Genomic DNA, 12,408 nt, shown 5'->3' on the forward strand with positions numbered 1-12,408 from the left:
CTTAAGTAAGGGATGCTTTGGCGTGAGCAGAGCAGCAGTAGCAGCAGGGCGGGGGAGCACTTCCTGTTTGTCTTGAAGCAGCGAAGCTGGATGTGAGTGGGATCCACACACAAGCAGGGATGGGTCATTTAATCCAGTGGCCTCCCAGTTCTCTACATTTGGTTTATCTTGTTAATCTGAATGGACCTTGGACCTTAATGCTTTCCTTTAGCCTTGAGGGAAATGGGCGATGGAAACATTTAAAGGTATAATAGCTAATGCCGGAATTGTCCCATAATGCACTGGGAGCTGGAGCTAGGCCTGATGATAAAGAAAGCTAATGGTTTCTGGAGGGAGAAGAGCAAGTGGCCCCATGGTTTGTGGCATCCCCTGTAGGTCTGCGGAAGGTGATGCTTCGGGCCCACCGCCAGGCCTGGTGCTGGCAGGATGAATGGATAGATCTCACCATGGACGACATCCGGAGGCTGGAGGAAGAGACGGCACTTATGCTGGCTCAAAAAATGGCCAAGTGCATCGAGCCCGACACAGGGCCTGCAGTGCCCAGCCCTGAGAGCCCGGCTGAGCTGGGTGGCTGCGAGAAGCAGGACCGAGTCGACAACCTAAGGGCTCCTGATTCCTCTCCAGATGATCCATTTGCCAAGCAGTGGTCGCCGTCTTCTCGCTCATCGTATTCTTCTCAGCATGCTGGTGAGCAGTCATTTCCAGCAAATGGAGGCAGCAAACGGCAGTGTAGTGGGAAGGTGTGAGAAGGACATAGATGGCTTCCCCTCCTGCCCCTTCTTTTGGGTGTAAAAGAGTTATACTGCTGCTGGAGGTAGGCTTTTGGATGGGCATATTGGAGAGTGTCCATTTTAGTAACACACTTTCTCTCTCTCCTTTCCTCTCCTCTCCCTCACCCCTCAAAACACCCCAATACTGTGTGTGTGTGTGTTCACACCCTGAAAGTATGGGGAGACATATCTCCATATGCCATGCTTGTACATTTTAAAAGGAAAATAGTGCAACGGTTCCCTTCTGAAATAAATTTTACCTGCCGTTGTTTGTAATTAAGCTTAATCAATTTCATGGCTTGTTCTCTTGTACTAGATGAACAGTAGCTGCTGCTGCATTTTTAAATTAGGAAAATGGAGAGGGCAGACTTCCCATTGTGAAACTTCCTCTTCTTAGTCATACAGTAGTAAGCAACCGATGTTGAGTGTCGGAGCTGCAGTAAGGGTGAAGTTGCCCCCATTGTTCCACATACATAATCTTCTGTATGTACCCTAGGATAAGAAGCTAGCTGTTGCTTGCATGGGGAAAACTTTGAGGTTATTTTTATAATGTCAGCATTGGGAGCAAGTTAGGCTTGCTTTAGATATGAGGATAGGTGGTTTTTTTTACCTCTTGGTCATAAACTCTATGCTTGATTCCCCTACAGCTGGAGTATCTCCTCACAGCTTATCAGAGTGGCGGATGCAAAATATTGCACGGGATTCCGAAAACAGCTCTGAAGAGGAATTCTTTGATGCTCATGGTATGCAGTGCTGGGTACAGGAGGGTTCTGAGAGCTATGGGTGCCTGTTGCTGTTGGTTCTGACAGTTGCCACTGCAAGCCTCTGGAGGCTGGTTTACAGGGACCTGTGTGAACCAGCCCTCTGTGGGCTTGGAGCTGTGTTTGTTTAGTTTTATCTCTCAACCATCTCCTCAGATTCATCCAATTTGTGTGGATTGGGGAAGATCAAAATCTCTGGGTTTTTACTCTCTGTACAGAGGAATATGCACACATGCAAAGGCAGACCTTTTTGTTCATAGGAAGAGTGTGTGTTTTGCATGTGTAATGCTCCAAGTTTATAGGAAACATAGGAAGCTCCCTTACACTGAGACACACCATTGGCCCATCTTGCTCAGTATTTACACCAGAGATTTTCAACCTTTTTGAGTCCACGGCTCCCTTGACCAACTACCTTCCTTCTGCAGCACCCCTGTGGGGCTCAAGAGCCCAGTTATGTTACCCTTTGCCTGCAGAGTTGGTAGACTCTCACCCTTTTTCTGAACACCCTCCCTTGTGGAGTGTTCCCTCAGCTTCCTCTCCCCTCTCCTTGGGAGTTCTCTGGGCAGCTGCAGATGCCCCCCCTGGACTCTGAGGTGCCCCCCTGCCCCAAAGAGAGGTGCCTTCTCACACTGCCCCACAGGGGCCTGGGAAGCACCCCTTGGCCAGCCCCAGAAGCACCTTTTGCTTGGGGAGCTTGTAGGTAGCATAGCTGCCAAGTTTTCCCTTTTCTCGCGAGGAAGCCTATTCAGCATAAGGGAAAATCCCTGAAAAAAAGGGATAACTTGGCAGCTATGGTAGGTAGGGCTGCTATAACAAACAGCCACACAAGCCTTTGGGAGGCAGAGATGTGAGAGGGCATCAGCGGAGGGAGGGAAGGAAAGAGGAACAGAGGGGAGTGTTGCCCGCTGCATCCCTGGGTGACACCCTGGGTGACACCCCAGGGTGTCACGGCACACTGATTGAAAACCACTGGTCTAGACTGATGGGCAGCAGATCACCTGTTCGTGAACTTTGGCGCAGTCCTGTTAAACATGGCAGTTTGTTCAGTGTCTGCAGTGCAGTTGCCTCTCAATGATTTTTCCTTCCCTAGAAGACTTCTCCGACAGTGATGATGTTTTTGCCAAGGAAATCACCAAGTGGAACTCAAATGACTTTCTCGACACTCTCGAGCGACCCATTGAGCCAGATGATGTTCTTGGTAAGAGAGCGGTTCAGGTGTTCCATGCAGAATAGAGTCTGCTTGTGGTGTGAGTGACTTTGTGCATGGAGGAATATCCAGCTGTCTTTGGTAGTGCTTCTGGAGATGCTAAGAAATCTCAAACTCCATAACGGCGCACCTCAGATTCTGAAAATGGCCTATGTTCTACACCAAGAGTCTCCAACTTCTATGGGCCTGGGGGCATATGTGAAAATTTAAGGAACTGCCATAGGCACCACAGACTATTCATTTCACAGAGCAAAATCTGCAGCTTTTCAGAACCCCCTCCCTAAAAAAACAACAGACAGAACACACACAAACACTTGAAAACAAATAAAAAACAAGAACAAACAAGCACATCCTCCACACACACACACAAACGTCCAACCCACATCCCCTCAAACCAACCAAACTGATAAAACCTAATTTGAAAAAATAATACCAGGGTGGTATTGCAGCATAATCGTTTTCATGCAGAGCTCTAGACTTCTCTCCTTATTGCTACAAGATCATGGGGCATTGGTAATATAATTCTGTCCCTTGAAGTACAGGTAACTCACAGCTTATGAAAGTTTTCAGTTCCAGAGGGTCCACTTTTAAAAATGAAAATGTGTAAAGTCAGGACCTCAGGAACTGGCCTCCCTGCAAGGCGGAGTACGGCTTACCAGGCTTTGGGAAGGAGGCACAAGGGCTCTGGGATGCTGCCAGAGCCCTTACACCACTTCCCCAAAATTTGATGAGGTGCTTTGCTTACCGGCCTTAGGGAGCTCCCCAGGGCCCTCCTGTGACTTTCCCAGAGCCCAGTAAGCAAGGAAAACCCACTGGATGTGTGGACAATGAATAAATGGAAAATGGGGAACAGTGGGTTCCCCCTCCATTTATTTACATATTTCCCCTCTTCAGTGCATAGCTGCAATCTTGTAAGTGAAAGCAGGACAAGTTGCCAGTTACCTGTATAACTGTGAAGGCTATTCCTGTTCCTTTTGTGATTTCTATCCTTTGTGCCTCCCATTGCTTTCTCTTTCCCTTCTCTGCCTGGTGCCATTAACTAAAACACTCTTGTCTTTGCAGTTGATGCTGTGGCTGCCAAGCCAGACAGTGATGGTGTCGCAGCACCTGGCCCACCAGAGGTGAGTGAACCCCTCCTCACCATACTGCTTTCCCATGTTGGTACCTTCAGAACCATGGTGCCAAGGCACGGGAGAGGGCTTGTGGTCCCAGGACCATGGTTGTTGCCTCCCAAGTCACTTTTCCAGAACCCCAACTTGACACCAGATCCAGTTCTACTGTCATGGCTTGCCTGTGATGCTGGCAACAGCGCCCCATGCCCACTGCATCAGTGCCCTTCACTCTTTGCCACGTCTCTTTCCATAGGCTGGCTCGGAAGGCAACTCCAGGACATGCCGTATCCATGCGCTTTTCCTGATCCTCCACAGCGGCAACATCCTGGACCAGGGCGTGGGAGAGCCGGGCTCCAAACAGGCCGATGTGCACACGCTCAGTGCCACCTTGGACTCTGTCACCCGCCTACACTTCCCCGAGGCACTGGGGCACATTGCGCTGCGCCTGGTGCCTTGCCCGCCTATCTGCGCTGCTGCCTACGCCCTCGTCTCCAAGTAGGAACTGTGTTCTGTCAGGCTCTGGAGTGCTTGTTGGGAGCAGAACTGTTCCCTTCTGACTCGGGGCTTTGGTCAGTTGATTGTGCAGGAGCTCAAGGAGAGCGCTGGTGCTTTCTCCAGACAGCTTGGATGAGGACCTATCCCAAGCACTAGTCCTTTATTCGGGGTGGGTGGGTGTTTTGGAGAAATGGGTGAGGCATGTGGTAGTGTATGGTGCCTAGTGACATGCAAAGGGTTCAGTGTGGATGATGTGCTACTGTGGATAAGTGCCTACCTAGGAATTGTGGTTTGGGTGAAGTATTGAGACTTTGACGAGAGATCTTTGAAGGGAGATCTTAGAGCAGGATTTTCGTGAGGTAATTCTGTTCCCTTTTTTCATAGGCCACCATTATATATAATGGGTGAGGCGTGTGGTAGTGTATGGTGCCTAGCGACATGCAAAGGGTTATATAGTTGGAAAACGATAATTAAAAAGCATATATATATGCTTTCCCTCAAACTTCCCCACTAGCCAGCAGGACATCAAGGAGAAACCGTTGGCCCAAGATCTCTTTTTAAACTGTGGTCAGAAAAAGTGCCTCCTTTTATGAATGGGCTGCCTGCCTTAGCTTGGTTCCTTAAGTTCTAGCCCTTAAATCCAGAAGGGAATCTGGAGTCACCTCCTGGGCTCAGTACCAAAATCTGGGTGTTGTGAGAATGATCAGATCCTTGGTTTGAGAGCGTGTCTTGATCGTTTCTCTCATGGTCTCCTTTTCCAGACTCAGCCCCTACAGTCATGACGGCGACAGTCTCTCCAGTAGCCAGGACCACATTCCATTGGCCGCTTTGCCTCTCCTGGCCACCTCCTCAGGCAGCTACCAGAATGCCGTCGCAACCGTCATTTCCCGTACCAACCAGGCCTATGCCAATTTCATCCACTCTCCTGATGGTGCAGGCTTCTGTGGCCAGGTCAGAGGGTCGGGAATCTGAAATAACTGAAGAGGGGAGAATCTGAAATAACTGAAGAGGGGTAGCCCTCTGTGCTCCAGTCGGAACAAGCCTTTTACCCTCCGTGCTATGGCTTTGTTTTGCTTTATCGTCTTTTAAAAATAGAATTAGGGTATTTTTTTGGGGGGGGGGGAATACTATAAGTTTTTTAAAAATCATTTTTTTGTGAAGGTTCTGAGACATCTCCGTCACATAACCCCATTCTTTTATAAAACTGCAGCCCCCAATATTCCTTGGCTTTCAACCACATTGGTTAAAGCAGTAAAGTCTCCACTGGATGCACTTCCCAGCTGTAGGAAAGTGGGAATGCAAGGCCTTGTTTAATAGGCTGGCTTAAGCTTCATGCTTCCTCTGATTAAGCAATGACTGCGGGAACATTCCTTTCATCAGTGGGGAACTAACTGTGTTCACGTCCCCCTTTATAGGTGCTGCTGATTGGGGACTGTGTTGGTGGAATCCTGGCCTTCGATGCCCTCTGCCACAGCCGTGCTGGTGGGTCAGGGAGTCGTGGAAGCAGTCGCCGTGGCAGCATGGTTAGTTACTGAGCTGTGGTACACCCCTTCCTTTATGCGTTTATAATCAGCTTTTTCCCTTACTTGAGCTCTGAGGGTTCTCAGATTTGGGGAGGAACAGGGATTTGACATGGGAGGGATGAGGGTTTCTTCTGATTTGGCTAGCAAGTACTGCTTGCCCAAAAGTTCCTGCTCTAGTATATAGCAGGTCAAGCCCAGCATCCACTTTATTTCCTCTTTGAGGCCTAGTAGGTTCTGTTAGCAGAAGAAGGCCCTCCTTCTTTTAACATTCGCTTATGAATAGCAAAGGCTTTTGAATCTCCTCAGTAGAACAGAGATGCACACTTGCTGATCTGTTCCCTTTTCTTCAGAGTACTGAGCTGCTTTCTCCAGAGACTTCTGTTGTGCGAGACCCCCTGCTTGAGAGGGCAGAAGTGTGTGGGATGGGCCGTGCCAGTCCTGAGCCCGGGGCACTTCCCTCCATACAGAAACCCAGTGACAATGTAACGCAGGAGAATGATTCCTCACAACAACAACAGCAGCAGTTCTTGACCAGGTGAGGCAATGTGGGAATTTGGTCTGTGAAGCAGACTCCTATTAGGTTAAAAGAATTGGTTACAATTAGACTAGTGCCCATCAGGGATCAAAGTTTGGTCAAATGTGCACCCATTCAAAGCGGAGGGCTACTGACATCTCCAGGACCTGATAAGGAGCTTCCTCTACCCCCCAGAACAGCCTCCGAGTATTTCCTTTTATCCAAAATCCTGCACCCCTCAGGCAAACTCACATTGCTGCCAAGTGTACAAATAAAAGCTAAATCCTTCCCAGCACTTATGACAAATCATTAAATCATTATAAACAGCCAAGATAATAATAACAAAGATACAATGCATACACACACAAAAAGGTTGTTGGACCAAAGGTCCTCGTGCCTTATAAAATTAGAAAAGGCACAAATATAGCTGACAATATTACTAACAAGGATTACTCCTATCTTGGTGTTAATCTTCGCATGTAACCCTATCCTTTGCACTTTTTCTGTCCCACAGTTGCCCTCTTGGGTCTCCTTAAGATTATTTTATACTAAAATAATGCTAAGGTTGTGTGACTGCACTTATGTTCATAAACATTTCTTGATAAGTTAGAGGCAGTGTACTCCCCTGCCCAAAAAGAGAGGAAGGTGCAATATTGATCTAAATTAGGAGGGCTCTCAGATATAGAAATAGCTGGCTTTGTGTCTGCTAAAAGAAATCCACAAGCTGTCTAAAGTTGTTGAACAGGTGCATGCACAAAAATGCCACATATTCACAACTTTTTTTCTTTTTTAAAAAGAAGGAAAATAAAGGTGGCTCAGATTTTGAGTGGTAGGAGTGGGTGACGTCTGAGAAGTATGACGGCACAAGTCCATTTATGCTTCTTCACATGGGGAGAAGAAACAAAGTGATCATGTGATTTTTCAGGCAACAGATAAAAATGCTGGCCTGGTGGAAACCTACATATAGGCCCTTCACAGGGAAGGTGGTTCTGGTGGGGGAGAGCGTGGCAGCTGTGGGCTGTTTCCTGGCAGTGATGGAAGTCTTCTCCTGCCGTCTCCAGCCTGCAGGCTAGCATGCCTGCCTCGGAGGCAGAAGGAGACCCTCGACGTAGCAGCAACTCGTCATCCTCGATGATAGAGACCTTTGAGGGGCCAAGCACGGTTGGGAAGCTGGAATTCAAGGTGTCTGGTTTCTTCTTGTTTGGCTCACCCCTGGGGCTGGTTCTTGCGCTCCGCAAGACGGTGATGCCGGCACTGGACGGTAAGGGTCCTTTCCCCCTCCCCTGTCTTCCTTTCGCTTTTCTCCTTCTGCTGAAGCAGGATTCCTTACCCTTTCTCTTTCCCCTCTTCAGTGGCCCAGATGCACCCAGCCTGCGAGCAGGTCTACAACTTGTTTCACGCGGCTGACCCCTGCGCCTCGCGCCTGGAGCCTCTGCTGGCCCGCCAGTTCCACGCCGTGCCTCCCTTTGGCATACCCCGTTACCAGAAATATCCGCTGGGAGACGGAACGTCCACGTCACTGGGTGAGAAGAGACGCCAAGACTAGCCTCAGACGTGCTTGGGAAATGTGGTGTCATAGAACTCTGCCCCTTTGGGGAGTATGGGGGAGTGTGGAAGGAAATGCTACAGTATCTTGATCTTCAACTGGTGGGTTGTGGGATCCTCTCCTGGGGTGCAGCCTGATCTGAGATGAGTTGCAGCAGCAGCAGCAGCCGCCCTACCCTAATACCGGTACAAATGTGCGTATAATTAAGAAGTCGGTTCCGGAATGCACGTTTGGACTAAATATGGGTTCTGGATTGGAAGAGTCCTGCTATAGCAGGAGTGATGCAGGGACTTGGAGATGTGACTTTGGATGGTCTCCCATGTTCATTTGTGTTGAAGAACGCCAGGCTGGATTTGCATGGGGGCAGTACTGGGGTGGTGGAAAAGTTATTTTTATTTTGAAATATGGGGTGCCCTGGGTGGGAGGGAGTCCTAGGGAGCTCTAGCATTCCGTGAAGACGTAAAGGAAGTCATGCATTCAGCCATGCACAGAGGTTCAGCAGGTGCAGCTGTTCAAAAGGCTAGGCAGCAATGGGACAATGCCTTGGCCTACAACTATTTCAGAGCAGGATGGCTGGATGGTTTGAGTCACGGTAGGGGAGGGTAACATTATTTCAAGCATTTTACTCTGCTGCTCGGCCAAAAAGGCTCCCGGAACTGATCGGCAGTAAACAAGACAGTCTCCACCTGCAGGAAGGGCTGACTTACTATGAAGCAGACTGAGGGGAGAGCGAGAGGCAGCTGCTGCTGTGGGAGCAGCAGCCGCAGCCCCTGGCTGTTCCTCCTGAGTCCTGCTTTCCATCTGCTGCAGATGGTTTGAATGGTTGCTGCTACAGGACAGTTGAGGGATGGAAGTGCCCAATGGAGACGGTTTCTCAGCAGAGCCAACAGTGCAAGCCCTGCTTCCCACTCCTTACTTTGCAGCAGCCAGATGGAATGGCTGCATGTTCCCCTACACCAAATGCTCCCTACAAATAGAAAACTAGCCTAAAAGCCCGGAAAAGGTGGGCTAGATCCTTTCTGTGCTGCACTGGTATTTGCATAGATTTTTGTATGTTTCATTTTTTAATGCATTTTTATACAGTCTGCGGTCTGAAGTGACATGACCCATTCTACATTTGACTGCATGCATAGACCCAGCCTTAGTCCTCATCCTCAGCATAAAAACATATTCTTCTACAAGTGGTGTGGTATACATGCCCATATATGGGTGGCCACCCATGGCACAGCTAGTAGTGTCTCAAAAGCTGCAACTGGGCTCAAGGAGGAAGTGTCCCTCCCACCTTGTAGGAGGGGAAGTTCCTCTGTTCTTTTTCAGATGCAAACCGCACAAATTATGAACCTCTGTTCTCCTCCTCCACTGAGAGCAGTAATCTAATGAAGCATATAGGTTTCATTCAGTCATCCCTCCCCCTTTTAAGCTTTGAATAATTTTATTGTTCATCTGTGTTTGTATTATATGCTGGGAGCTATGCCTCTGATCACTGCACTTGCCAACCCCACTTTGATATAGCTGCCTGCGAGATGGAGCTGAATGCTTCATGATTTATTTTTTAAAATATTCATGGAACAGGGCAAACAAGAATGTGAGAATTGGCAGGATTGAGCACTCAAATGACTGTAAACACACACATGCAAGCAAGCAAGCAAGCTGTGCTGCTGCTCCCTCTACTTGCCAATCCCTCTCCTTGCTTATATTCCACAGCCCCCTTTGTGCACCCCCCATGATGATATCTTTAAGACAAATAGAATCTGAATACCAAGTCTGTCAGCTTGTTCAGTTGCAGAAGGTGATGGGTTCTGTTGGTGGGTGTTGTGTATGGTGGGTGTTGTGCATATATGGCTAGTTAATAAAATACCTGTTCTGAATTAATACAATGAATCTGGAACTTCCATGTTGAAGACAACACATGGTACCAAGAGTGGCATACAATGTGTGGAGGTACCAAGGGATATTTGAGGGCTCTGTATCCTTCATTTCTGTCACATGAGACAGCTGAAGAATGGAAGAGGGAGAAGTTTGAATATACGAGGAAGGGAGAGACACCAAATGGGAAAAAGTGGCTGTTTTAAACAAGGGGAGAAGTTTAAGTAAAGGTGGGGATAGAGAGAGACACTGAGAGGAAAATGGTGGGTTTAAACAACAGCAAAGGTTTGAGTAAAGCAGGGATGAAGCGACTTTGAGAGGGGGGAAATAGTGATTTTAAACAGTGGCAAGTCAGCATTCCTTCAGAGGCACAATACTTGGAGGGCACCGGACATAAGACCAGTGGAAGACTGGGAGGGATTGGGGGGATGTGCTATCATTGCCATACTCACCTCTGTTTACCTTTTCATTTGGCCTAGCTGAGGCCTTGCAGAGTCACTCTCCCCTCTTCATGGATGAGTTAGACTTTGTGACACCGCCCACTCCAACTGGTGCTTTTGGGGGTTTCTGGAAAGGGAATGAGGCAACCACGTGTGAGACTACTATAACAAGCACCAATGAAGTTGTGAAGAGTAAGTTACATGTTGCTTGTCCTCCCCCCCCCCACTTTCTACGCAAACACAGTTAAATTTGGCTTCCTGTCTACTTCTCATCCAAGTGCATTTATGAGGCCATTTGAGGAAGGAAAGTTAGGGCTTTTCTCTCCTTAATGTTTAAAAATCCGTGTTTGTTTGCTTGCTTTTTAAAATGAGGCTCATTACTTTTTGCACCAGAAATTAATCAGCTCTTTCTGTTTTAAACACTGCAAACAGTTGACTCTAACAAAGTGTTTCACAGATCCATTTGGTTGAAGTACTTGTAACATGCAGGGATGTGGGTGGCGCTGTGGGTTAAACCACAGAGCCTAGGGCTTGCTGATCAGAAGGTCGCTGGTTCGAATCCCCGTAACGGGTGAGCTCCTGTTGCTCCGTCCCAGCTCCTGCCAACCTAGCAGTTCGAAAGCACATCAAAGTGTAAGTAGATAAATAGGTACCGCTACAGTGGGAAGGTAAATGGCGTTTCCATGCGCTGCTCTGGTTCGCCAGAAGTGGCTTTGTCATGCTGGCCACATGACCTGGAAGCTGTACGCCGGCTCCCTCGGCCAATAATGCGAGATGAGCACCACAACCCCAGAGTCGGTCATGACTGGACCTAATGGTCAGGGGTCCCTTTACCTTTGCTTGTAACATATTGCCTATATGGTCACTAACAGTCTGTGGGGGTGTCTTTCCTGTGCTCCCCTCATAACTTAAAATGTTGGTGCATGAAGCTCTTCCTTGATGCTCAGCAGCTCAAAAAGTGTATTAGGCAGGCTTTTCTGAATTCATGAACTGAATCCTAACTGCAGATTCAGACTGGAACCCTGAACAATGATTCTTGTGTCTGTGAGTCAAACGAGTTCATTTTGCAAGGATTGAATATTTGCTGTGCTGCCAAGAAAAGGCTTGTTCTTTGATTGGCCCACCCAAATTTGACATTGCTACCATAGCTTGGGCATATTGTGCCCTTTTGTGTCACTTGCAGTTGCGCATTCTGAACTGAAGTGCTTTCACACTCTTCTGGCTCTGCCAAGCCACTGAGTTAGTGCCTGACATACTAATAAACCCAAAATCTGAATTATAATGAACAAAGAGCAAAAGGCTGTATTCCTATGCGCAGCCAGGCTGCTTAAATTCTAGTGAAGTAGAATTGAAAGAGCCCACTGAAATGAATGGAATTTAAAGATTACAGGCCCGGATAGTATTTGCATTTAATATTCAGGGCTGCTTCTTTTTAAAAATGCAGATAGAATCAGCTCTTGAGGGAGTGGTTGACAATTGACATTTGCTTTGTAGGGGAAATCCCAATTTCAGAGGAGGGTTTATTTTTAGGACTGCAGCAGTTGAGGAACAAGTTAAATTCACCTGCTGTGATTCCAACAATTATTTGTGCCCCAAACTGATCCTATTTCTGTTTAAAAAACAACAACCAAAAAAAAAAAACCAACCCTGCATGTTAAATGCAAAGATGAAACATGTGCATAATAAAATATTTTGGCCCTTTGGAAACCTGTTCTCTCTGGTTTTCCCCCTGCATCCATTGCTTTCCCTTCCTTTGGGGGATGGGGATGTTATCTAGGGGCAGAGGAACCCACCACCATATCTCAAACCCTGTTGCCTTGCGCTGGCCAGGGCAGAAGGTCTCTACAGGACAGTTCTTTTAATTTTATTGCTACACCAGCCCCAGGCTGTTGTAGCTGAGCGTCCTGAGGATTGGGATTCTCAGGTCTTTGGACCTCATGTCTGTCCTTGAAAACAATCAAGGCTTTTCTCTTGCTACCACTGGCGGGCGAACTGCCAGCAGCAGTTCTTTGCCGGCCTGGGCATAGCTGGGACCTCTGCTATGGCACCCCAAGAGCACTACTCCCCACTAGCAGAAACCAGCAGAGAGGCCATCAACGTAGGCAGGGAGGGCTGCACTCTTAGACTGTGAAGGATTGGTTGATGAGGCAGACGTTGCCATATCCCTAGCAGCG

At 48.0% G+C, this 12,408-nt stretch overlaps 1 protein-coding gene across 3 annotated transcripts in view; it reads left to right on the forward strand.

Moving 5' to 3' along the window:
• PITPNM1 (phosphatidylinositol transfer protein membrane associated 1) overlaps nucleotides 1-12,408 on the forward strand; it is a 29,172-nt gene that overhangs the window by 8,381 nt on the left and 8,383 nt on the right. For 2 of the 3 annotated variants that reach the window (XM_035124267.2, XM_035124276.2), the window contains 11 exons: nucleotides 376-687; nucleotides 1,418-1,513; nucleotides 2,622-2,729; nucleotides 3,801-3,859; nucleotides 4,104-4,345; nucleotides 5,107-5,296; nucleotides 5,761-5,868; nucleotides 6,219-6,403; nucleotides 7,444-7,643; nucleotides 7,735-7,905; nucleotides 10,274-10,426. In XM_035124267.2, the coding sequence (XP_034980158.2) occupies nucleotides 376-687; nucleotides 1,418-1,513; nucleotides 2,622-2,729; nucleotides 3,801-3,859; nucleotides 4,104-4,345; nucleotides 5,107-5,296; nucleotides 5,761-5,868; nucleotides 6,219-6,403; nucleotides 7,444-7,643; nucleotides 7,735-7,905; nucleotides 10,274-10,426 (1,824 nt within the window). The remainder of the gene's footprint in view (nucleotides 1-375; nucleotides 688-1,417; nucleotides 1,514-2,621; nucleotides 2,730-3,800; nucleotides 3,860-4,103; nucleotides 4,346-5,106; nucleotides 5,297-5,760; nucleotides 5,869-6,218; nucleotides 6,404-7,443; nucleotides 7,644-7,734; nucleotides 7,906-10,273; nucleotides 10,427-12,408) is intronic. The other variant, XM_035124285.2, reaches the window with a different exon arrangement.

This window comes from Zootoca vivipara, chromosome 1 (assembly GCF_963506605.1).
Source record: "Zootoca vivipara chromosome 1, rZooViv1.1, whole genome shotgun sequence".
In the NCBI taxonomy this organism is placed as follows: Eukaryota; Metazoa; Chordata; class Lepidosauria; order Squamata; family Lacertidae; genus Zootoca; species Zootoca vivipara.